General features: G+C 37.1%; 1 protein-coding gene across 1 annotated transcript; it reads right to left on the bottom strand.

The window, feature by feature from the left end:
- Window positions 1–7,190: 7,190 nt before the first annotated feature.
- Window positions 7,191–23,574, bottom strand: LOC121426772 (sulfotransferase family cytosolic 1B member 1-like). Its single transcript, XM_041623169.1, has 6 exons — window positions 23,093–23,574; window positions 13,597–13,838; window positions 12,519–12,642; window positions 11,452–11,546; window positions 9,406–9,595; window positions 7,191–7,888 (listed from the first exon to the last, which is right to left on the bottom strand). The coding sequence occupies exons 1-6, from the start codon at window positions 23,283–23,285 to the stop codon at window positions 7,779–7,781; spliced, it is 954 nt and encodes a 317-aa protein (XP_041479103.1). The 5' UTR covers window positions 23,286–23,574; the 3' UTR covers window positions 7,191–7,778.
- Window positions 23,575–27,672: the final 4,098 nt, after the last annotated feature.

The following is a 27,672-nucleotide window of genomic DNA, read 5'->3' as shown; positions in this document are numbered from 1 at the left end:
CACTAAGTAACTCAAAATTTTTGCTGGTGCCCCCTCAATGCCGTGACCCACGATACGCCACTGATCATCATCATCACCGGTTACACTTCGTAATTCCGAAACTCGTAAATTGCCTAAACATCGATGTTCGTTAGTCCGAAAACGAGATGAGGTTCGTAATTCCGAAGGTTCGTTTGTCCGAAAACGAAATGAACAACGAACCTCATTTCGTTTTCGGATAAACGAACCTTCGGAACAACGAACCTCATTTCGTTTACGGATTGTCGAACCTTCGGAACAACGAACCTTATTTCGTTTTCGGATTGTCGAACCTTCGGATCAACGAACCTCATTTCGTTTACGGATTGTCGAACCTTCGGAACAACGAACCTTATTTCCCTTTCGGATTAACGAACCTTCGGAATATCCGAACCTTCGGAATAACGAAGCTTTGGAATTACGAATGTATACGATCATCACCACCATCACAACCACCACCGCCATCATTTTCACCAACATGATGATGAGGATATCGTCATCATCATCATCACCATCAGCAGCATCATCACAGTCATCATCATCATTATCGTCGTCTTCGTCGTCGTTGTCGTCATCACCACCGACATCAATGTATACCTAGAGCACCCAGGTATTTCGTCGTATCGAATTGTCCCCATCACTATTATCACATTGTCATCATCATCCTTATCATCTTTTCTTTAACTTACTGTTTTAATTTTTCCCTTTCAGTTAATTAAGAATTCAAAACCATTTCTTAGAGAGCATAAATCATGGGCGTACAAATGGGGGGAGGGGTGGACTTGCTCGCTCGCAAAGTATTATTAGTTTTACACGATAAGCCATATCCGAGCCCCCTATTTTTTTGTTTAGCTTATTACGCCTCTGGCATAAAGCTAACATTTACAGTTCCTAAGCAAATACTGGGTTCTCTTTTCTCTTCTAACGTAAGATAAAGTACTAGAATAAGGAATATCATGCCTTACATATTAATTCCAATCAACGTTATTTATTTCCATATTGAAAGTAACATTAATTATTTTTGTACATGTACAGCAATTCATAGAGTATAAAATATGTGCAATAATTATTGATAAACACAATATCACTATCAAGTACTGAAATATAAAACACATGTAACGAAAATCTATTCAAGCACATGAATGCATAAACGACGGCTCGTAATCGGTTACATTAATTTTAATAATAGAAAAATATAAATTTGTCATAATGTATGATATAAAAATAGTTCTTGCAAAGAAGCAGATTTCTAAAACGACGTAGGCCTATATAGAAGAAAAGACAAAATGCTAAAACGCACGAAAAAAAACAACATGTGAGTGTGCTTGTTTTGTGATTTTAAGAAGATACATTTGTCTATCTTTAATTCTTTTACAATATCAGCACACTTGGTGATTAGTGTTGAATAAAACCAACCATCAATTAGTCTACGGCGAGTATATATATCCAAGAGTTAAAACAATTAAAGTTCACGAATCTTGAATTACACAGCCTACGACTACGAGCATATACCTTAGTGATTAAAACCGACATGATAATCATCCCAACCACGAGACTTATATTAAAGCAGAATATATGTACATATTCAGATTTAGATTTTATTCATTTTCCGTTCACAAAGCACAACAAAAATCAAACAATACATAGTCAAATTCAAAGTACATCAATCGAAATAAGGTATAAACAATGAGAATTAATGCAAACTGCAAACTAAAGTAACTTTGACTATAATAACTATATAAAACAGAACGGAGGGGCTTGCCAAGAAAAGCGAAGCTTGTATGGGAGGCAAGCCCCCGTAACTTAGTTTCAATACGTATATTACAAAACTATAGTATAAAGGAGAGACGGAAGACAGTTTAAAAGGAGGCTATACAAAATATCGAAGGTAACAACGAAAGAGTGAACCAAATTAGAATAAATAATAATAGTAATAACAATAAAAATAATAAAAAAATAACAACATGGTTACAATAATTGTGATTATGAGGGAAGAACAGAGGCAAATATAGGGAGAGAGGGGGTGCAGGTACAATTGGAGGTGCAAAGAAGAGCATGGCAGGTGCGGAAACAGGTAGCAGGCAAGTTGTATAATGGGAGGAAAAAAATTGTATATGGTTTTGGTTATGTGGTAGATTGACTTGTTTGCGTAAAGTATTGGCAAATAAGCATCTTTTTAAGGTTATGTTTAAAAATTGTGATGCTTGGGGATTCCTTAAAGGCGTTGGGCAAGGAATTCCAATATACAGGACCAGAAAAAACAAAAGAATTTTTTGCAAGTAAAGTTCGGGTTGGAGGTAGGTGATAAGAGTTTCGTTGTCTTGTAGGATAATCGTGTACAGAGGAGTTTTTGCAGAACATAATTGAAAAAATTGCGGGGAGATCATCTTTATTTAGTTTGTACATAAATTGGCCGAGTTGGAACAGATATATATCATTAACTTTAAGGATTTTGTTTTCAAAAAATAATTTATCTGTGTGACATCTGAAATGTGTATGAAATATTATCCTAAGTGCTTTTTTCTGTAACAAAAGTATCCTATGTAATTGTGTTTGAATTGCACAACCCCATGCCAAAATACCGTAATTAATGTATGGTAATATTAAGGTGTGATATAATGTAAGTAGTGTACGAGATGGAAGAAAAAATTTGAGCTTGTTGATAATTCCAATATTTCTTGAAATTGTTTTGCATATATTATCGATGTGTGGTTTCCATGACAATTTATTATCAATAAGTACACCCAAGAATTTTGTTTCAGAAACATTTTCAAGGACAGTGTTTTCAAAAATGAGATTGCCAGGCAAACTATTTACTCTATTACTAAATAACATGTAATTGGTCTTTTGTAAGTTAAGTGAGAGTTTATTTGCCTTAATCCATTCAGTCACATGCATGAGTTCAGAGTTAACGATCCTAATAAGTTGGTTTATGTTATCATGAGAAAAGAAAATGTTGGAATCATCGGCAAAGAGTATGAATGAAAGTAAATTTGAAGTTTTGTGGATGTCATTGATGTATGTGATAAAAAGAAGAGGGCCTAGTAAGCTACCCTGTGGTACCCCGCATGTAATTGGAAGGTTGGGTGAATTGTGATTATTTATTGATACAAACTGAGTCCTATCTGTAAGGTAGCTCTTGAACCACTCCAAGGCCTTCCCCCTAATACCGTAATGAGATAGTTTATGCAAAAGGATTTCGTGGTTAATGGTGTCGAAGGCCTTGGAGAAGTCCAGGAAAATACCGACAGTATGACAACCTTTATCAGTGGAAGTAGTGATTTTGTTAATGAGAAAAAAAATTGCATGCGAGGTGCTGTGATTTTCGCGAAACCCAAACTGAAAGTCCGAAAAGATATTGTTTATTTTAAAGAACGTACTGGTTCGTGTATGGACAAGTTTTTCAAGAATTTTTGATAACGAGGTGAGCAATGATATGGGACGGTAGTTGGAGACGAGCTGATTATCTCCTTTTTTAAAAGAGGGACTACTTTTGCGATTTTCATAAGATTGGGTACCCTTCCAGTGTTCAAAGAAATATTAAAAACATGCACCAAAGGATCGACGATAGCCAAAATAATTTTCTTAAGTAGGAAGTTGGAAATACCGTCAAATCCCGGGCACTTTTTGGACTGCAGACTGTTAACAATATTTATAATTTCTCTTGAACTTGTGGGATTAAAAAATATGGAGTTTGGGTTTGGGTTGTCGAGAAAATTATTGTAAGTTTTGTTAGTTTGAGGAATTTTGCTTGCTAATTTGTTGCCAACTTGTGAAAAATATGAATTAAACTCTCTTGCTATTATGTTATTGTCATCAGTGATTGTATTGTTTGATTTTATTTTTGTAATTGTAGAACTCCTCTTTTTATTGTTTAATGCCCCATTGATGATTTTCCATGTGTTCTTCATATCATTTTTGTATAGATCGAGTTGAGAAGTGTAATATTCTTTTTTCGCAATACGAAGTAAAGATGTAAGAGTGTTTTTATATGAAGTGTACTTGTGGCGAGATGTATCACTTGGTTTATTTATGTATTTGTAATATAAATTGTTCTTGCGGTTGATGGATCTTAAGAGTGATTTAGTAATCCAAGGGTGGATAGGGATCTTTTTATAATTTGATCTTCTGTTAGTTGTAAAGGGAACATGTGTATCTAGAGAAGATGTTAGTAAGGTAATAAAACAGTTGTATGCATCGTCAGCGTCCGAGGAGTCATATACAGTAGACCAGTCTGTTATGTTTAAATCATTAATCAAATTGGTTATGTTGTCGTCAGTTATCTTTCGGAATGAATAATTAAATGTTTCTTTATGGAGACTTTTATTAGTAGATAATTTGGCAAAAATTGGAAAGTGGTCGGAGATATCACTAAGAATGATACCAGCTTTATGATTTTGTCGAATTGTATTACTGAAAATGTTGTCAATTATAGTGGCCGAGTTATTCGCCACTCTTGTCGGCTTAGTTATAAGGGGCAAAAAAGAATGTGATAGAAACATTTCAAGAAACTCTTGCGACGTGCTATTAGAGTTGCAATTTACTAAGTTGATATTGAAGTCACCCATAAAAAAAAAACAATCTTTATTTTTCAAAAGAGGATTTAGTAGAATTTCATTCAGTTTTTCTAAAAAAGCATTTGCATTTGAATGTGGAGGTCTATAAAATACACCTAGCATAAAGTTTTTACCCATCGGATTTATGATTTCAACAAAAAGTGTTTCTAAAACATCGTTAGATATTGTCATGTTAGCTATAGGAGTATAATCGTATTGTTGAGGTATGTAGAGTGCGACACCACCCCCTGGTCTTCTTGTTCTATTATTAACAATCAAATTAGAATTGGGGAGTGAAAAGAGGGAACATGGATTGTCCGAGAACCACGTTTCAGTTAAACCAATGAATGACGATTGCGGAAACTGGTTGTTATCTAGAAATAACTTAAGTTTATCAAAATTTTTGCTTGCACTGCGAATGTTTATATGGAGAAGAAAGGGGTTGTCCTCCGCTTTATCTGACGTAACGAATGATTTGAAATGTTTTTCTGTGAAATATTGTGATGTAACGAGCTGCCCGCATTGATCATTGGAATCGAAATTGTAATTAAGATTAGCGGTATTGTTATTCATAAAATTTCGTATGTATGTATCGTATTTGGAATTTTCATGATTATCTAATGTTTGAGAAGTGCCACGTTGCGCCGAGAGAGACAACAAGTCATCATTGTTCAAGAAACTAAATGGAAACTTAGTCAAGTCGGTCATTAAAATGGGAGGAATTAAACAATAGTACCTAACGAATCGAATACACTATGCCATATACTTAACTACCTTTAAATAATTTACCAAAAAACAAAACAAAAACAAAAAAAAACAAGAAAAAAAAATTGAAAAAAAGCAAGAAAAAAAGGAAGCAAAACGTAAGTGAACAAAATAAGAAAATAATATAGACAACAAATCTTCATCGTGTATCCGTCTCTCCTGTAAAATTATGACATAATTAAATCAAGTGAGGATACATAAGTACAAATAAGAAAACCGTATACTAGTAACCAAATACAAGATTTAAGCCTAAATGATCGGAAGAAAGCAAAAGAGATCGATCAACCATCAAGCGGACCGAGACTACAGATATCGTGGTCTCTATACTGTAAATTTGTATATAAAAAAAATAAATACCGAAGATAATCGATTGGAAACAAATTAAAAATGTACAGAAAAGACACTGCGCATGCATGGAGTCACGTTACAATCAAAAGAGATATACGGTCAATTCAAGCGAAGAGAGAAAACGAGGACGAGGGACCAATAGTCGTATGCACCGCCATGTTGACCGAAGACATGCATCATTGCAATGTTGTATCAAATTATTAAGTTCTTGTAAACACGATACATTTATAGATTGACTGCACTTTTTTAAATATTTATTTATTTATTATCTATAATTGTGAAGTCATCTTGTTTCATATGTGGAAATATCATATTATCCAAAATCGTAAAATAGGCCTTCTATGCTGGAAAATATTTGTTTAAAATACTTGAAAGATATTTGCATGTCGGCAAAGACACATGGTGCATCGGAGCCTCGTAAAACATATTTTTCACTTATGCTTGAATAAACGTAGTACATGGGAAAATTAACAGTATAGTAGAAGTCATGTGATCTTCAACCAGGAAATTATTGATTACCAATGTTAGATGCTTAAAGCAAGATCAGCATGTTTTGCCACGAATTGAATATAAAAAACAGTAAGAGTAATATCGAGCCGATTTTTTTCATTTGCAAACCATACTTTTTAAAACAATATAAATAACACGATTCCGTTACTCGAACTGACGGTGTGAGGTTGCGTAAGCCGGGTCGATACAGAAAAATACATTACTTCAAGATAATAATTCAAGAAAACAATATATGATTCTGAAAGCAAACAGCTGGGTGTTTCAGAAGGGTAGCCGGAGCTACGAACGGCCTACGCACGACTGGCAACCCTTTATTGAGAAAATCAGCAATTATGAGGGGTATAAATGAATAAATAATAAATAATGAGGGGTATATCCGTAGAGTTACCCGGTGGGAATATTCGACGAATACATTTTTATGGTTCTCATCTTTTCAAGAAAACAAAATTCCCTGATTTTTTCCCTGATGAAGTGTAAAAATTCCCTGATAATTACCCATACCCATTCCCAGTTTCGCATGTTTTCTAAGTTGTTGCAGTGAATTACAGTCATGTATTTTCAGTAAAAAAATAATTTACAATAATGTAAATCTAATTAGTACCACCGTAACCAGTCATTCAATGGATCTTGTTTTGATATGCAACAAAATATAACAGAGTCTGATTGACTACCGTGCTTTCGACTATTGGGCTAATCAAAATTCCCTGATTTTCCCTCATTTGAGGTATTTTCCCTGATTTAAGTTTTTCTTCTTCAAATTCCCTGATTTTTCCCTGACAGGAAAAAAATAAAATAATTTTCCCCGATTTCCCTGATGGGCTGGAAACCCTGATTTTGTTATCCATAATGTATGATCTTCAAATAACATAGCTGAACTTTTTAACTTTCACATTTTTAATGCGAAATGTGCGAATATCGTGATGATGGGTCATATTTCGGGATGCCTCTATATACCCACCATCTTCTAAAGGGGGAGGGGGGGTAATATTCTTCCACCCCCTCCCTGCGCCTATGGATAGAGCCCATAGTAAAATGAACTGGGTGCATGGAATCCCTGAATTATACAGAAATCATAAAATGAACATTTATGAGCCTACATAGCGCAGGCCCTATCCAAAGAACTAAGATATGAATTCGAATTATGATATTTAAACTAAGACATTGTATATGGCCTTGTAACAATTATAGGCCGTGTAAATTTCGCATAACTTAAGGGTATATGGGCAGTCGTATACACAGCAAAAAATGTGGTGTTTACTGGTGTACACAGATAACCATACCAGTTATTTTACACCGGTGTCAAATTGAAAGTCAGTTTAACACCTATAGGTGTGATTACAACGCTCTTTGGTTGATTACATTTACGCTCTTTGGTGTAATATTCAATCTGGAATTAGTCCAAAACGAAACCGGTGTTGTTTCAACACTTCTCTGGTGTGTTCATTACCGGTTGCGGACTGGTGTTAAATTAACACCGCAGTTTTTGCAGTGTATCTGACTTTCTGCTGTACATGACAATCGATCGAGTCAAGGAAATAGGTCCATTGTTGAATAGATCGTGGGATGATCAAGCTGAAAAGATTATTCGTAGTCGAACTCAAGTCCACTTTCTCCAAGCCTCTCTTCCAATTCCTTGTCAAATTGTTCGTTTTGAGCTACCGTAAAATAATTCTTCCAATCACCGATTACACCTGGACGGAAGGGGGTGGGGGGCAAAAGTAATGATTAACAATAATAACAAGAAATTTAATTAGTTAGATGGTGTGGTGTCAACCCCCATCTTACATGCAATAATGTAATCAAATAATGATGTAAATATGCAATGAAGTATTGCGAAATGAGATATAATCATGATCACCAAATCTGCTCGTTCATCAATATAATAGCGCGAGTTAGAAAAAAATAATCTTCAATAATTTTATGAATTTAATGACAAAACATGGCCGAATACAAAACTCTCATATTATGTCCTGATAGAGTATATCCCATAGAGCAACTCTATACCATTTCTAAGTTGTATACTTATGTTTATAATTGGATAATTAGGATGCATTATTTGTTTGTAAAATTCAATTTGCGCCAATCAAATAATCCACATGTCCATGTAGTCATATTTCGAATAGAATTGCAGTAAATGTAAATTCCAAATAGCTTTTTTTCAATCATATTAACATTGGAATGAATACTAACAGGTTTTTATGAAACAATTATCATGTTAACTTTTCCAGGAAATTTTTTTTGGCAGTTTATTTTACCATGTAAACTGATACTCTTGTAGGATTATGACTTCAAGGATATGTGCGTTCACGTTTTACTTCAAGTTCATCAATCAAATCAACCACATGTAGTATATACATCATGCCCCAAACGTTTCTCGGTTCTACCAAGAAACAAAATCAAACTACCAAAAAAGTGAGGAGAGGGGAGAAAAGGAAAAGAAATCGGGTGACATAATGATATCTTTCCCTGGATGTTATGCCAAAATGTACATGTATCTCAAAATTCGTATTATTTTTTTTTATTAATAATGTCAACAAATTTGCCTTACCATCTCCCCCCTCAAATCTTTTGCCCTGATTGCCCGTGGAGCGTTGTGGCCCAGTGGATTAGTCTTCGGACTTTGAAACAGAGGGTCGTGGGTTCGAATCCCAGCCATGGCGTAATTTCCTTCAGCAAGAAACTGATCCACAATGTGCTGCACTCAACCCAGGTGAGGTAAATGGGTACCGGTAGGAAGTAATTCCTTTAAAAAGCTGTGTGCGCTATGAACGCCTAGCTTAGCCGGGTAATATAGGAGCGCCTTGAGCACCTAACAAGGTGGATATGTGCGCAATATAAATACCCTATATTATTATTATTATTACGCTGCTATATATTAATAGTTTGGAAAGTGAAAGGGGCACGAGTTCGTCACTCCTTCTCGAGCCCTTACCCCTTGAGAGGGTTTATTTTTTTATGGCACTGGCATGCCGAGGCGAACAGATTGGGAAACAGAGCCAACAACAACAACAACAACAAAGAGAAACATGAAATGAAATAAAAGGGAGAGGGTAAAATATGAAATTATTTCGGGAAATCATGTTGAATAATTATTATGTCATATTATTTTTTTTTGCCTACGATAACTTTACCGTATATAAATCCATACATGCCATGTCCACCTGCTCAATTTTCCCTCTTTTATTCATTTTTTTAAAATTTCGAATACCTTTCTGAAAATAGTTCAATGTCCCGTAGGCCTTGCTGAACATGTAACCATCTTCTAATGTTTCTTCCAGTCTCTTCATCTCTTTTTTAATCTGGTCCATGGTAGTTTTCTTGATAATCTCGTCTCGGACATCGTCTGAGATTGGGTGGTCGATGAACTCGGCAATTCGAGAGACAATCTTCGTGGGATTCTAATTGATCAAAGTTTGGCATATAAAATTAAACACCAAAATTATGCTTTGCAAACATTATTGTAATTTTCTTAAAATTTTGAAACGTACACCAAGTAACGTTTCATATTCATCTGTGGCAATGGGAAGTTAATTCGATTATTTCACTCAATTTATCTGACGCGCTTATTTAAAAAAGTCGTTATGCCCTTAATTACGCAGAACAGTGACGAAATGCATGATCATAAAGGTGTTTTTCATATCGCACAGACGCGTTACACAATATGTGTGGTAAACACAGAGGTATATAAGATATAAAAATGCATACATGGTCGTAAATGTAAGAGAGTGATGCTTGATGCATCCAAGTATTTTTTTTGCAAGTTCAAGTCAAGTCAATCCACCTCACAAATGCCGTACCAAGCCTCGAGAATAAAATTCCAAAAGATTAGGGATCATGCATTTTTCTCTTGTTCAATTTCGTAATGCATTCGTGGGTGTTTTATAAATATTCTTGTAAAATTATGGGATATGGAATGACAAATAAAGAGCACGATGTGTTTTCATGACACATCAAATTATTTCATTTTATTCGTATAATTTCGAATAAGATCCCTAATAAAAAAAGTCTTAACAAATCAAGTGAATAGATAAACAGAATAATGATGTCACCGTTGTTTTCATTGCAGTTAAAATAAACATGCTGTCATAAAACAAAAGTGTGAGGTAAATATAAGAAGCCTGATATTTATATTTCGTGGGTATTAGGGGCCCCATTAAAAAGGAAAAAAGGCGTACTTTGTCATGTTATGTTATGGGTTCTTATCGTCGACAAACTGAACTTATGTCATCATATCATTAAATTAATACGAAGGAAAAAAAATACTTTGCCCTTAGTTCCTTAGTAGAAACAAATATTATTGTTTACATTACATAGCTTACTCGATATCCACCTGCGCGCTCTTCCATTTTTTACGATTTTTTTTCTCTCTTGTAATGGCTTAAAATGCAAGTCATGCAATCTGGGTTTCTATTCAAGCGTGCTTTGTTGCTTAGATAAAAAAGATTCACTTTTGGACCCTGAAAATGGTCCACGGAACCGTGAAGGGGACGATTTAGTCATCTATTTTCTTTCAGTATCCTTGTACAAAAACATGAAAATGACCATCAAATCATCAAGCCAATCCCGTCACTGTTGGCTCAACCCCTCACCACCTTCATAATCACTCCATTAAAGTTGATTTGAATAAAAAGGAGAAAAGTCCAACAAGCTTAAACACTGAAAATTTCATCAAATTCGGCTGTAAAAATAAGAAAGTAATGATATTTAGAAGTTTCGCTTAATTTCGCAAAACAGTTGTATGCACATCCTGATGGAAATGAGGGGACTTACTCTTTCCTTGTAAATTTCTCCCAATTGTCGTGTAAAACAAAAATATATTCCTCATTGAACACGTGGAACTGCCATTTGGGGTTCAGTTAAGTTGGTCATTATTGTCAAATCTGTAAAAATTGTAAAGGTGAGTGAGGTGCTTTATCGACTCTCTCATTTGGCTATCAACCGAGTTGTTCATAACATTTGTGTGAAATATGAACTAAAGTTTAAAAATGTCATAACTTTTTTTAATGTTAAATCCACTTCGGATAACATTTTTCAACGTTATGCTTGTTCGCTTTTCCTCTGTTGATTTAAATCAACATTTTTTATGGGTTCGACTTGACCTTTAAATGTTAATAAAAAAATTCTTTGTGTGAAAAGTTGAACCCCAAATAGAGCTCCAAGGATTGCATTCGGAGGGTGCAAAATTGCACAACTTTTTCTCAGTGTACAGATGAACGAAAGTTCTGCAGAAGAATGAATCTCGATTTGTACTTACCCTTTTCATATCCTCATATTTCAAGAAGAGAACATTGTTGTCATTTCTCAGTTTCCAGTACGAGAGGACGTGCCGATCCCAAGCACCGTAAAAGACTGAAATGATATTGTACATAAGGAGAAATACAAAAGTGAATTATGATCAGGATTTGCCTGCGACAATCGATATTTTGAAGAAGAAATAAAAAAATAAAAAAAAATACTGAAAACATGCTTAGAATACAATGTAACGAGCTTGTATATCAAGAATGATTAACCGCCCTTTCACACGGTAACAAAAACGTAATTTGAATGATGATTCCAGTGAAAAATAACGCTAATGACGAATATTCAGCACGTGTGAAACCAAACTAGAACATGAATAGAATCACGACCGCTATAATCACACAATCGCAATCATTATTACAATGACGATTCAAGATTCACGTGTGAAAAGGCCCTTAGCCTTTCAGAATCAAGAAAATGTGTCATATCTAACAACTGTAAATCGAATGGGAGAAAAATGACGTCGCCTTGCCCCCCTATCAGAATATCCAAAATAATCCTGATGCCGTCCCTATAAAAATTTAAAGTTTCGCTTAATTCACAAAATAGTAATATTCACATCCTTGTCGGTATGCAAATGAGGATACTGATGACATCATTCACTCATTATTTCTTTTGTATTTTATTATGTAAAATATGAAATATTATTTTTTCCCTGTTGTCGTGTGAAACAACAGTTAATTCCTCCCTGAATATGTGCAATTAGCATTGATTGATACTATATGATTCAATCAAGTTGGTCCTTATTGTCAAATCTGTAAAAAATGAAATATTGTATAATTCAAACAATAAAAAACAAAAGAAATAGTTAGTGAGGGACATCATCGACTGTCTTATTTGCATGTCACTGAGTTGTGCATATCACTGTTTTGTGAAAAATAAGCGAAATTTAAACTGTCATAACTTTTTTTATTTTACATCCGACTTTGATGAAATTTTCAGCATAATGCTTGTTTGATTTTTCTCTTTTTATTCAAATCAAGCTTTTGTTGGGGTGGTTTGACCCTTAAGTGTGCTGCTTACATTGATCAGTGAAGATCGTAGAATACAGTGTTTCCCATGTAACAAACATGGCCTCTGGAGTCTTACCGATGAACCTATACAGAGATGCTAATACGTCCTTGGGGTTTCTAGCACTGTAGATAATCTAAAGTAGACATAATGATAATCACACTTTACAAAAGTCATTTTCGAACAACTTATAAGCCTTGACCAGAATTTTGTTCTTATTCAGGGCACGAAATTCGATTTGGAGCTATAAAAATCAATCGGTATCTTTTTTTTAGTTTAAGCATTCATTAATCTATTGATTGATTTATTTATAAATTTATTTTCATTTTTTTCATCAGATATTTTTAAATATTGATAATAATAATAATAACTGTAATAATACTACTACTAATCATAATATTGTTATATCAGAAGACAGAAATAGCTGAGAACAACTTCAAAAGTTATTTTTTGTGTAGATTATTTGCTTAATTTTGTTTTTGGAAAGTCACAATTAAAGTTAAGATTTTCTCCGGTTTATATCAGTTATCAATTCACATTTCCAAATGAATAATGCCGGGCTTACCGCCCTTGATTGTACGGCCTTGCCCTACTAATCTAAATGTCTGATATGGCATCAACCTTTCTATAATCATCGTCGCCAACACCAACACCACCAACATAATCATAAGCTTCCTCATTATCATAAGTAATCTTACTATATTAATCATTAAAATCATCGTCGTCGACATTATCATCGTTGTCGTCATTCATCATCACCATCATCATAATAATTATCACCACCATCTTCATCGTCGTTTTCATTATCGTGTTCTTCACCACAATCATGACCATCATGATCATCATTGTCATCATCATCGTCATCATATTCATCATCATCATCATCATCGTCATCATCGTCATCATCATCATCATCAACACCACCACCATCGTCACCATCATAATCATAATCATCATCATAATCATCACCATCATCATCATCATCACCACCATCATCATCATCATTATCATCATCATCATCGTTATCATCATCATCACCATCATAATCCTAATCATCATCATCACCATCATCAAGAATATTAAACCTAACCTTGGCATTGGCTTCAAAGACACCCGGTGGTAAGAGCTCAAGTGGAAGATGAGTAAACATGATCCTCGGGGAAGGCATCTTATCCAACTGCTTGTAGAACATGGTCATGGGTTTACTTTCATCAAACGCATCTTTGTTGAGGATAACAAACTCGAGATGATTCTTCAGCGTATCTCGTTTCACGTTCTCCCAAACTCCATCCGCCATGATGAGAGCTACGGTCTCAAAGACCCAATGTGTTCCTGGGTGCGTTTTTGGGGGTGTGAAATTAAATAGATGTTTTTTTTTTTTAATATAGTTTAGGATTCTTTCAAGGGGAAGCTCACCCTGACGAAAAGTATGTTGTAAAAATAGCAGTAAAATGGTAAAAATATATTGGTGGTAGTTTGGGGAAATTCCATTAAAGATTGAGAAAGGTATTGGAATTTTAGATTTAGCTGCCCCATATTTTATGTAATATTAAATGCATAAATATCAATTTTTACATGGTTCGTTATGACTTATTTTTGTTTTCGTTTTAGAAAAGGATGTGAACTGATTTCTCTATTGATATATACAGTCAAATCCATTTTCAATTTTCTGAGGAAATGACATTTCATTGATTTGTTTTACCATGTAGTAAATATGACGTCACAAATTAAATAATTAAAATTCTAAAACATTTTTTTTCTTTGATGGATTTTCCTTAAACCTTCGGCAATATTCATTTTATTATTTTTAGTGCAAATCTTACAATAAACTTTTCTGTCAGGGTGAACTTCCCTTTTTAATATATTAAGTATAGAAGCACAAACAACATTGCCACTTCCTCTCAAACCTATAAACAATTCAATTCATTGGAAACGGACGCGCTGCTCCTCCTTACGTTATAGATTTGAACAGTCGGTATCACCTGTGAGACCACAGGAGTTTTTGCACTGCGATGCAGAACGCATTCAACAACACATGAAATGTATTGAATATGCCCGTCATAATGACAATGAACATCTGGGAGGTCTTTGTCGAACGTAGGTGAACCGAGACATCGGTTTCGTCCCAAGTTTTCAGAGCTGTCGAAAATATGTCGTTTGTCTATAATCCAGGACGAAACTGCTGTTTTGATTCACAAATTTTCGACAAAGACTTCTTGTTTGCTCTTTGTCATGAAGGGCATTTAACAATACAACTGATACATTTTCTCTATTGTGCGTCGAGGTGCCATGGCTCCCTACTGTAAAAACTGTGGTGTTAAAACTGACACCAATTGGTGTTAATAGAGGACCACACCCTGAGGAGTTAAAATAACACCCTAAAGATTGAACATAACATCAAAGAGTGTAAATGTAACAACCATAGGTGTAAAACTAACACCACCAATTTAACACCGGTGTAAAATAACTGATGTGGTCCACTATGTACACCGGTTAACACCACAGTTTTTGCTGTGTAAGCATTTTGGGTTTTAGGATTACTCATACAGTGGTGATCAGAAGTTAGTGAACCCCACCAGAAAATGAACATATTTTTATTGAAGTTTTGTCATATTTTAGACATTTGATCAAGAAGTCAGGTGATAAAATATTATATTCAATAAAGTTTTGTTTCTCTTGGCTCGCCGAACATTGTAGTTCATTGTCTACATTCAACACCTGGCATAAAGAGGTGCATTTTGTGGTGGAGTTCAGGCGCGCCGGAACACTTTCATTTTTTTTGGGGGGGGGGCAAAATCCCGAAGGGGGCACAATATTTTTGACAGCGTGAGATACCGAAGCGATCGAGCGGGAGAGGGTGTGGGACCCCCACAAAAATTTGCGTTTCTAAGAGCATTCAAAAATAAATTTCTTGAGAATTAAACAGTCTTGGAATTCTTTTTGCTCCTTCTGGTTCCTCCCTTCTGACCCAGACTGGTGTTTCTTTATGATCAGGGTCAGAAATCCAGCAAATGACGAGTCTTATTGCAAACGAAATTGTTTCAAACCAATGTCATATAGGCCTTTTAAAGACTTTAAGATGACAAACATGACCGTACGCAGCAGGGGGCCGCCGATCGAGAGGGCAAAATTCACCAAAAGTGTGCACGAAATCCTTTTTTTATTCTAGAAAATGCAAAAGCCCCCCCCATCAGAAACCCCCTCGCTCTGAAGTTTCTTCGAAAATTTAGATCTTGCAGCCCCACCCCCGGATTTTTTTTTTTTTTTGCAAAGTCCATGAATAACAAAAGCTGGGATCAACCAGAGAACGTAGCTGCCATCTCGATATGATTAGTAACAGGTAATGGGAAGAAGTTTTGGAATCTAAAATACATAAGTGCTATATCATATGAGCTGAAATAGTATCAGACAAAACGCCTGCCAATGATGCCAATGAAAAGGAATAGAGGAAGATACGGGGCTGTGAAAATATCTTAAGATTTTTTTTATAGTAGAGCAATACTGTAACGCTTATTTTTCTTTTATATTCTTTATTTACATTTTTATTCATATCTCGGATAATATGAGTCGGGTCAGGGAGACACTTTCACAGATTATTTTATTTTTTTCATGTCATTGGTGGACCACTATCAATTTGACATTCGGTTTTAGTCTGAAATGTATTCATTAAACGCTTAAACGTTATCACACTGTAATAAGATAGAAAGGGGGCTTATCAAAGGTATGTTTCACAGAGGAACATGTTCGTCAAAAGACGCGAGGCTTACTATGATAAATGTAATTGCCCCTCAGGGGCGATTTTTTTTTTCATTTTTGACAATGGAAATGACAATTTTTAGGCAGAAAAGTGCCATCATCGTTTACTTTTGTCCTTCAATAATTTATAATTTTTCTACTTTCAGGGGGGCACATTGGGGGGGGGGGGCAAAATCTCGTTTTGCCCCCCCATTTTTTTTTTTTTGGGGGGGGGGCAAGTGCCCCCCCCCCCGCTTCCGGCGCCCGTGGTGGGATTTACTAACTTTTGAGTACATAGGTATACTCTTTTTTTAATATTGCATTCATCACTTCAAATGCAATGAAACCAGAATGAAACACAAAATTCACAATGATCGGTATTACGACGGTAACCCAAATAACAGTCTTTTTGTCAAAAATGATTCAACATTTTTTTCTATCTGATCACTGGCGTCGGCCTATTATGTAGTAAACTGCTTTTCGCCGAGTTTTTATTATTTCTTATAATCTGAATATCACAGAATAATTTGTCGGGAAAGCTCACGTAACATATTCATTTGAAAAATGTTAGTATTATCATAATCAAAATAGGGAAGTACTCATTTAGAGCTTAGTCGTTGGGTAACTCCGAACAGGCTCGTAAGGCCGAAATGAATTGAAATATACTTCAGCTGAGTGAATTCTTGGAGTGGCCTTGGTCACTTTGAATAGCCGTTTTGTATAAATTTTTTGTGAATGCAAGGCAGAAAATATTTGTTCCTTGCAGACCAGTTTCCATTCATCCACTTTACAAAAAAAAACATGGAAAAAATAAGGCTGTCTCTGATTTCTTCCAGCTTAATTCATTCAGTCTTGTTTGGTCTCAGTGGTGGGTACAAGTAATAAGGGTCAAGTGCAGTTACTCTTTCATATTCTGGATAATTCAAACTGTGATATTGAACAGTTTTTTTAAAATAAAAGCATGCATAATTTAGATGACCTTTTCGAATTCTCCTGTTCATATTAAAGGGGAATCTGAGAATATGCAATATAGAGTACAAGACTTAGAAACTTGTACGCTGTTATGAAACAAATATGATGATTACAATGAAGGGTTCTTGTAGAGCGCCGGTACTCCCCTCTGCTACACTCTTAAAACAAATCAGTCAAATTGACTAGGCTAGTAGTCAGCTGGGTGCAACTGATATGGCAATCACTTATATTCGAATTTCTGACATATATTCTAGTCAGAAATAATTCCGTATTAGTAAAATGTGACTAGAAAATAGTCAAATATGACTAGAATAACAGTTTCTCCAAGCTGACCCTATTAACTAGTCATTTTTGACTGATTTGTTTTTAGAGTGTAAGCGTTCATTAGTGTCTCACAAATTTCAATATCTTCAACAAGTGCTGAATCACTATTCAGTTGAAATACTGTCCTAGTATAGCTACAATTGTGTATTTCCCGCGATGATGTTGGACATGTTGGAGTGAATGTTAATGATTAATTCCACCTATAGAAAATTTAAGTTCAGTTCAGTTAATTTATTCATTTCTAAAAAAAAAACAATGAGTACATATATATTTATGCATAGTTGCATGCATATACACTTCGAATGTATGCATCAATAATTCAAAACGTAAACATGCAAAAAATCTAAATAAATACAAATGGTATTTGTGTATGATTAGGCCTGTGTACAGTAATATTATGAGAAATAGAAGGATTTAAAATCAAGCCAACAGTGGCACTGTGAAGTAAAGTCTCCTAAAATAATAAATGAAAATTTGGAGGCCACTTAGTATATAATCAAAGCAAATATTAGTCAACTCGTACCACATTAATATCATTTCCGGTATCATTTTATTACAAAATCGTAATGTTGATATTCCTCTCTATTATAAGTTGGGCCCTTTCGGCAATGTTGGGGGCAAACCCCATTCCCTGTTAAAATTGACCGGGGGTGTTTCATAAAGCTGTTCGTAAGTTAAGAGCGAATTTTAAGAACGACTGGTGATCCTTTCTTGTGGAAAATGGTATATTCATTGGCGCTCTTAACCTACGAACAGCTTTACGAAACGGCCCCAGGAACAAGGTCCGTTGTGACATGGAAAACTCAGATCTGGGCCCCCTTGCATAAAAGTAACAATTCAGGTAATTTTGGCATGCAATGGTAACTTGCATAGAGTCCAAAATTTTTTATTGGCCGTTGATCAGCGTTACCACGGTAGTTACCATTGGATGGCATGTACACTGTAAAAACTGCGGTGTTAAAACTGACACCAACTGGTGTTAATAGAGGACCACACCCTGAGGTGTTATAATTACACCCTATAGAGATTAAACATAACACCAAAGAGTGTAAATGTAACAACCATAGGTGTTGTAATAACACATATAGGTGTAAAAAAAAAAAAAACACCATTTAACACCGGTGTAAAATAACTGGTGTGGTCCTCTATGTACACCGGTTAACACCACAGTTTTTGCTGTGTACGATGATAATGAGTAACTTTTAAGCAACGGGGCCCAGACCCAGGGGGCCGTTTCATAAAGCTGTTCGTAAGTTAAGAGTGACTTTAAGAACGACTGGTGAACCTTTCTTACGCGCTAAACCATTTTGTCAATGAACATTTTGGTGCATAACACTTACCACAAGAACGGATCACCAGTCGTTCTTGAAGTCGCTCTTAACTTACGAACAGCTTTATGAAACACCCACCTGAAATATGGTCACATTTTATTCGAAACGGAGTGTGACAGCGACAGACCCGGTTTTCGGATTTTGATTCTGAACACAAATTGAGCATTAGCTATGATAAATCCCGGTGCACACTGTGCGATTTGTGGCGATCCGAAATTCAAAGAAATTGTAATAACATTTGACATCAACATTCTAACCAATACAATCTTAGCGTTCAGAGTTCAGGAATGGTGGTAAGACTACTAAAATCAAAATTCAACCTATCTTAGTTTCCCTGTGGAAATAAAACCAAATAAAAAATTAATCGTAATGACGTCATCACCGGCTGCGACTTCAAGCCGATTTGGACTTCACTCCGACCACAGGGCTTGCCGCAAAGCAAAATTATGCTTTTATTTTCCAAACATATTGGCGAGCTTCAAATGAAATAATTTTACTTCTTGGAACTTTCAAAATTCACTGCAAAATGCGATTTATAAAAAAAAGAAAGAAAAGAATCCCGTCTCATCGGACCGCATAGTGTGCGCTGGGTAAGGCCCCCTCACACCTAGCCGAATTGCCTGAAATATGCCTAGCGATGGCTGGCGAAAGGCTTAAAAATCGTTTTCAATGTTAACTGTTAGAGTATCCCCCTGTTTAGACGCAAATCACTTTATTCCAAAAACTCGATAAAGAAACGACGTATAAAGAATTATCGTATAACTGACTGACTGTTCAGACGTAAAATCTCGAACGTCTGCAAAACGTGGTATAGATGTGCAGTTTCCCACTGCGCATATTGTTATGGTCATGACGTCAGCGCTAGCCCCTGCCCTGCCTTCCTTTTCCACGGAGCGCGCGCAATTTGACATTCGACGAGCAATTGCAATTCAAGTAAAACGACAATCTTCGATCTAGTTACTAAATTTCCTCATTTTTCATCAATATCGTCTTCAAATTATTTTTAACAGTACTGTGTTTATCGTTTATCTTCCGTTATCACGCGCGCTCACGTTAAGCCCCGCCCAGTTATACCGTTTTATGGTCGCCATACGTTTTATGGTCGCCATACGTTCAGACGGACACATAATCATGATTCGTTATCGAGTTCTAGTTCGAAACGACGGTCTGACCCGTGTTTCGCTATACGACGTTTCGTTATACGTCGTATCGTTAGTCACTGTTCAGACGGACAAAAATGTCGTATAGCTATACCGTTCTAGTATAGCTATACCGTTCTAGTATAAATTTTTGTCGTCTGAACACCCTATAAATCACATTTACCCTTTGTGTTTGGGTTCGTACATCTCCTGAACTAACAGCTGCGATTATTCGAATTCGCGCGGAAATTTTGAACATGTTGAAAATTTCCCGACGAATTGAAAAATCGTTGGTCATCTGTTTGAATTCGCATCTCTTATTTAGTCTGCGGTACTCGTTGGTTTATCTTCCGTGTTTTTTTGTCGCGCAGTCCCTCTTCACACTTTTGCCAAAGTGGACCGATCTCGAAAGAACCCGCAACGAAGCAACACGATGACACAACGAACAAGATTGCCTGATCTATTCCCTCGTCCTCGTTTGTCATTGCACGCCGTATCAAACCATTGCTCATTGTTCGTTCGTCTTATTGGGTTACAAGGGCGCCGGAAGTGGAGGGGCAGGGGGGGGGCACTTGCCCCCCAAATACAATTTTGGGGGGGCAAAACGAGATTTTGCCCCCCCCCCAACATGCCCCCCTGAAAGATGAAAAATGATAAATTATTTTAGGACAAAAGTAAATGAAGGCACTTTTCTGCCTGAAAATTGTCATTTCCATTGTCAAAAATGAAAAAATTTTGCCCCTGACGGGGCAAATACATTATCATAGTAAGCCTCGCGTCTTTTGACGAACAGTTCCTCTGTGAAACATAGCTTTGATAAGCCCATTTTCCATCTTATTACAGTGTGATAACGTTTAACCTTTTAATGAATACATTTCAGACTAAAAGCGAATGGCAAAATTGATAGTGGTCCAACAATGATTAGGTTTATAATTCTATGATGCTGGCCAAGGGCGCCGGAAGCGGAGGGGGGGGGGGCAGGGGGCACTTGCCCCCCCAAAATAAAATTTTTTGGGGGCAAAACGAGATTTTGCCCCCCCCCAACATGCCCCCCTGAAAGATGAAAAATGATAAATTATTTTAGGACAAAAGTAAATGAAGGCACTTTTCTGCCTGAAAATTGTCATTTCCATTGTCAAAAATGAAAAAATTTTGCCCCTGACGGGGCAAATACATTATCATAGTAAGCCTCGCGTCTTTTGACGAACAGTTCCTCTGTGAAACATAGCTTTGATAAGCCCATTTTCCATCTTATTACAGTGTGATAACGTTTAACCTTTTAATGAATACATTTCAGACTAAAAGCGAATGGCAAATTGATAGTGGTCCACCAATGATTAGGTTTATAATTCTATGATGCTGGCTGTGTCGTCTAACAAACGCGCGGTCGCCCAGAAACGCTCAGACCGGACCCGATATAACTAACGCGCGTGAACACTAGTTACTCGAGTAAGATATGGAATCTATGTCATAGCTGTCAAGCCCAGAAACCATAACATCTCGAGAAACTTGTTTCAATTATTTCATTTTCAACTAAATATAAATTGAGTTAATACAGTGATAACAAGAGAGCGGTGTTGGCTCAGTCGGTAACGCGTCTGCCCGTCGAAGTCGAACCAAAGATCGTAGGTTCGAGTCCACCCTTGACGGATGACTGAAGTCAGTGCGTTGTGTGTAAACGTCTCTCCCATGTTTCATAGATGCAGGCTATGTTACAATGGAAAACACTCCGTCCCTCGGATAGGACGTTAAATGGAGGCCCCGTGTAGAGGAGAGTCACCACCTTGGCACGTTAAGAACCCACTGCACTATTCGTATAAGAGTAGGGGGAAACCCCGGTGTCGAGGTCCACCTGCATCCCCCCCCCCCATCAGTTATATCGGGAGGAGAGACCTGTGGATCATAGTGATTCAGTTCACTTTTCGCCTCCCAGGCACAGGTGACGCCAAACAAATAATAATAACAATTCAGTGCCCTAAAGAAAATACCAAGGTCATTTCAACTCAATATAGACATGTTATCAGAAAATTACACTCAGAATAATCATGTGTAGAGGATTATAATTTATAATTTGTAAAAATGGTGAATCCCACTCGAAAGCAACTTAGAGATAATGTTTAGACATGAAAAAAATAAAATCATCTGTGAAAGTGTCTTCTTGACCGGAAGATATTATCCGAGATATGAATAAAAATGTAAAGAATATAAAAGAAAAAAATAAGCGTTACAGTAGTGCTCTACTATAAAAAAAAAATCTTAAGATATTTTCACAGCCCCGTATTTCCTCTATTCCTTTTCATTGGCATGATTGGAAGGCGTTTTGTCTGATACTATTTCAGCTCATATATAGCACTTATGTATTTTAGATTCCAAAACTTCTTCCCATTACCTGTTACTAATCAGATCGAGATGGCAGCTATGTTCTCTGGTTCATCCAGCTTTTGTTATTCATGGACGTTTGCAAAAATAAAAAAACAACATCCCGGGAGTGGGTGGGGCTGCAAGACCTAAATTTTCGAAGAAACGTAAGAGCGAGGGGATTTGTGATGGGAGAGCTTTTGCATTTTCTAGAATGAAATTGAAGGATTTCGTGCACACTTTTGGTGAATTTTGCCCTCTCGATCGGCGGCTCCCGGCTGCGTACGGTCATCCTTACCGGGGGGGGGGGGTGCCATAGCCTCTCCCGCTCGATCGCTTCGGTATCTCACGCTGTCAAAAATATTGTGCCCCCTTCGGGATTTTGCCCCCCCAAAACTGAAAGTGTTCCGTCGCGCTTGTTGGGTTATACTAACCCTTCGCTCGCCTTTGGCCACAATTTTCTCAAGGAGGTGAACCGAAGACTCGATATCCTTCGCATGTCACATTTATCATTCGCTTACCGTTCGTTAGTAAAATTTGACAATAGTTACTGATCGCATAATTTGACGGAAATTTTATTTGAATTCGTTGAATTTGCGCGCATTTCGTGCATTTTCCCAATCGTCACCCTTCGTCCGCCTACATTCGGTCAGGTGTGAGGGGGCTTTAAACACGTCTTCACGAAACGATACCCTGGTACTTGAGATGGTGCCAAAATGAGACTCACCTGATTTTGGAGACGTCACGACCAAGATATCGTCTGGTCGAAACTTGAACGACTGGAGGTCTTCAATCGCCTCTGGTAGAGCATGAGCAGGCAAGGTAATGCCCTTGTGCTCATTAAACCTCGTTCTCGACTCTGACATAACTAAATCTTGACCTTTTTCTCTCGCCATTCCGTTTGTCTGTGCGTCTTCCATCGTATATAATTCTGATTCCAAAAACGAGCGACCGAGCTAGGTGTTGCTCTTTCTCCCTTTGCTGTATGGTATGACCTCGCTTGCAGTGAAAACACGAACCTCTAAACGTTGATTTTGGCGAAACATACGTGAGGTGATGCGTATATTTCAATGAAAGACGTATACTTTGTTTGAACTGTCGCATTCATTTGTTTGTAATTTGTTGTTTATTGTCATGTTTGTTCATCTAATCTTGAGCCCCTTTCACAATTGGTTTGTGAACATTTGCGACCTTTGGTCCCTCGACAGGCTCCAATAGGCATCAATCTCTGCCTCATGAGATCCTAAGGATGTATCGTTATCGGTAGAAATAACTACATAGGCTAGGTTAGGAACTAATATGGAAACTGATAAAGGGATTACAAAATAAGAATGGCCCTAGTCCAGGATTTTTTTTAGAAGGGGGAGGCACATTTTCCTAATGAAAATTTGACATGTAAAAAGAAAAAAGGTTTTCACCCAAACTTGAAGGTCAGTTTCTCTGCGGAAAATTTGAAAGCCCCCCTCCTTCAAAGAAAAAAGGTTTTCACCTAAAATTGAAGATCATTTTATTCGTTCAGAAGCCCACCCAAAAGGTCCTTACTTTCAAAGGAGGGGGGGGGGGCACATTTACATTACACATTTTCAGTGGCGGACCGTGACCCCGAGGAGACAAAGCATTGGGGGGGGCACGGCATTGTTCACAAACAATGCAGTGCCCCCCATGCTTTGTCTCCTCCGGGTCACGGTCCGCTACTGCACATTTTGATCATGGCTCTTAGGGGGGGGGGGGGGGGCACGAGCTGAATGTGCCCCCTAGATCCGCCAGTGGGTCTTACCTTAAATAAATGATAAAATTGCCTCCCGCTAGGACCGATGTGGAGAGCCCCGAGGTAATATATAGGCGTTACTACACCTGGTCGTACGTAGTAGAAGTCGATGGCTGGTAGCGACGCAAACCACGAATGGGAGCAATTTTGGGATTCACCTCGGGACCGTTTACTTTATATGATAATTTTTCTAACCATTACGTCATTTTAGTTGCGCTTAAAGGCAAGTCAAAAAATCAAGCGCAAGTCCCAAATGCGCGCTGTTGATTGGTTGAAAACCAAGTTGCGCATGATTTTTAGAGTTGCGATTGATTGCAACTCTTTCGTCTGCAACGGGACCCTTAACATATGGGCATATAGAGAGATTGCCACTGGATCTGTTTAGTCCCATGGGAGAGCATTAATTTGTCATTGCTCGATTTTGTGGGAACTTAATTAGTTGCCTGTAATACCCTGTGAGCCCCGTGACTGCAACCACGTTTGCCCGTAGTCTTGGTTCGAGCCCCTAGCTATAGCGCGGGAAAAATGTGAAAACCCCCTTTTCATAATTTTAGCGTTTGAAGGATTTTGGATGAATTACCGAATGATAAAGGTTTGTACGGTGTCATTATTGAGACTCATCTTTGGCGACGGTATGGGAAAATAGTTAGTGGTGTCTGGCCGTCGTAGGAAGGTACACCCTATCCTGAAGACGGGAGGTATCACAGGCCTACTTCATTCCCCATAGATTCGTGTGTTAAATTGGCACTTTAAAAAAAATCATAAAAAATAAGGATGAAATTCGGGGGTCGAATGTTTACTACCAGTGGATAGGATATATATCTGGCAATCCATATTTGACCAGAAAAGGGTCCCTCGACCGGCTCGTTTTAAAAATAAATTGGCGTGTTTGAAGACATCGTCGAGGGGAGCAGATTCATCACCTCAAACAGCAAAATAGCCCTAATCCTTCCGCCAGTCAAAATATAGTCCAAAACTGGTGATATTTCTTCCCAATTTTGGGAAAAGGAAGTTCAGTAATTTCCAAAAAATAGAATCAGTGTTCAGATGGACAATCACATGCATACACTTTGTCAATCAGCCATATCAAAATAAAAAAATAGCAATGGGTTGGCACGAATTAATATATCTGACTTTCCAAATGTTAATAGGCCCGTGCAGCCAGGAGACTGCTGGCTTGCTGGCAAGGGTCCCAGCAGGCAGGAATGTATTCTTTATACCGTTCCCGTTCGTTGCCACACATTTTCACTACGGCGGGCGTACGGCGAGTCGAAAACGGACGTTTTAACAAATGAATTCATATGAATAGAACGGCTGTTTTCGAATTTGTGAATTTCGGAATAACAAAATCTGAACCATCGTAACGCATACTGTATTTATATTAGGCCTACAGCGAAACTCTCTTCGCGTTTTACAACAACACGTCTCGTGGGCGCTAACCATGTTAGAGATCGTTTCATCATTTTCATCCTCATCATCCCCACTATCCAAACTATCAAAAATACCGTCGTCGTCATATCATCACCATCATCATCATCGTCGTCGTCATCATCAACAACATCATCGTCATATCATCACCACCATCATCATTATCACCGACACCATCCTCAACATCGCCCCAACATCATCGTCGTACTACCTTCCGAACCTCTGAATTGCCATCATCACACAGAGATACGATCTTACGTATACGTAAGCTCCCGAAGGGAGCTAGAGAGGCAACTCTTTTTGCGCGTTTTTGATTTTCCATAGGTTTTGTACATAACAAACATGGCTGCCATTTGTCCAATTTGAAGGTTGATTTTGGAAGGTCAATGTTTAATTCATGAGTAATGACGTCAAAATACGCACAATGCACTTGTATGATTGGATAAAACGCTAATGTTTTATTCATGTATCATGCATTAAACATTTTTTTTTTCCGTCCCACAACTCCCTACGATATCTGTGCGAAGTGTCGTTCTTTTTGATTCAGCGAAATTCAACTTTTTCAAATACAATAGCAAGTCTAATTATCTGTTTTTAGAATTGATGTTCGAAATCATGATTTCTGAGTGAACTTCAAAGGGGCAGAAAATCTTGGAGGAAACATTAATATCAATCTAATGACATTCCATAGGAATAAAAGTAAGTTAAGTTCAATTCCTTACTTTGATCCTAGTTGAAATTGTAGTGTGTTTGCTGGGGTTCGGCGTCGCATGCATGGCTTTACGTGCAGTTTACAACGCAAACCACAATTTCCATATTTCCATTTCTTTTTCCTGTCCTGATCCTAAATTAGTCTGAAATCTGACTGACATATTTTCTCAGAAAATAACATAGTTCTTCGTAGAACTAAGTTTGTTAATTGGGATGCTTCATGTCCGCCCTTATTAAATCTGTATTTCAGTTCTTATTGTCAAATATCAGGGGTAGATGTGGACTTGTTTAACGGCAAAGCTGCATCAAAATTAAGCCAAATACGGTACCGTACCATATAGCCAGAGCGGGATGCGGACTTTGATATCGCCGGTGCCAGCCGGCTGCGAAATTGCCGATGTAGGCTAGGTCATTAGGTGTTGGAAATTAATTGTCAAACAAGCTTGAGTTGAAATTTGAAGTTATAGGCCATGGGCCTAGTACTGATTTTTCGACACCGCTATTTCAATATAATTATCTGCATTTAAAATGAAATGAAATTAAATCTAAATAAACTGAATCTGTTTGGAATGATATTGGTAGATTTTGCCATGCCCATGCTCATGGAATGATTTGAGACAGATATTAACGTTTTTCTTTTTTTAAATAAAAGTAAGGCCCTAGGATAGGTCTAACTTGAACATAGATTTTAAAAAATAAAATTCTAGATCTGTCTGGTTTGACTTTTTTTCTACAAAGATTTAAGTTAACTTTATTTTAGTTCCTGGCTGGACCATTGGACTAAAATATAATTAGCCTAGCAACGGAGTTTAATGATTTTTTTTTTTGGGGGGGGGGGGGGCAACATTTATTTGTCAGGGTTCAAACTGCTCAATTGTTTTTTGGAAGGGTTGAGAAAATATATAGTGCCCTATTTTGAATTGTTTAAGTATAAGGCTAAGCAGAGAGAGCAGCTGATCCAATTGATTTATCTTTATTGTCCTCACTTGATATTTGTGGTGAAAGGCAAAGGGTCATTTAAACCTGCCAGCAAGTGAGCTAACCCTTTTTTAAAATAAAAATCAAACTTAAAGAGGAACTCACTTAATGTAGAGATTCAAATCAGACATGTTTATAGACGAGTGCAAAAAAATTAACGATTGTCTCGCACTGATGAATGAGCGAGAGCCATGTCATTACACAACCGATAATTATCCTACATCTGTCAAAGCTGGCTTGGTGTATATATATATTGAAGATTGACAAAAGACCTCACTATAGTAGGCCGCGTATGCTTGAACCATTTAGTTTTTGGTCAAGACCTGCTTTTTTGTGTTGGGAATTTTGAAAGCTGGAACTCTGAAAAAATTGTTTTAAGAGAGGAATTTTGTTTATCACTTTTGAAATGTTTAACTGTAAAG

The sequence above is a fragment of the Lytechinus variegatus genome, chromosome 13 (genome assembly GCF_018143015.1).
Source record: "Lytechinus variegatus isolate NC3 chromosome 13, Lvar_3.0, whole genome shotgun sequence".
Taxonomy (NCBI): domain Eukaryota; kingdom Metazoa; phylum Echinodermata; class Echinoidea; order Temnopleuroida; family Toxopneustidae; genus Lytechinus; species Lytechinus variegatus.
This window is presented reverse-complemented; position numbering and strand designations above follow the sequence as displayed.

Coding starts and splice junctions, on each gene's coding strand:
- LOC121426772 (XM_041623169.1), bottom strand. CDS start 23,285: ATGGAAGACGCACAGACAAACGGAATGGCGAGAGAAAAAGGTCAAGAT. Junction 12,643..13,596: donor TCTTTGAAGCCAATGCCAAG/GTTAGGTTTAAT, acceptor TGTCTACTTTAG/ATTATCTACAGTGCTAGAAA. Junction 9,596..11,451: donor AATATGAGGATATGAAAAGG/GTAAGTACAAAT, acceptor TTGATCAATTAG/AATCCCACGAAGATTGTCTC.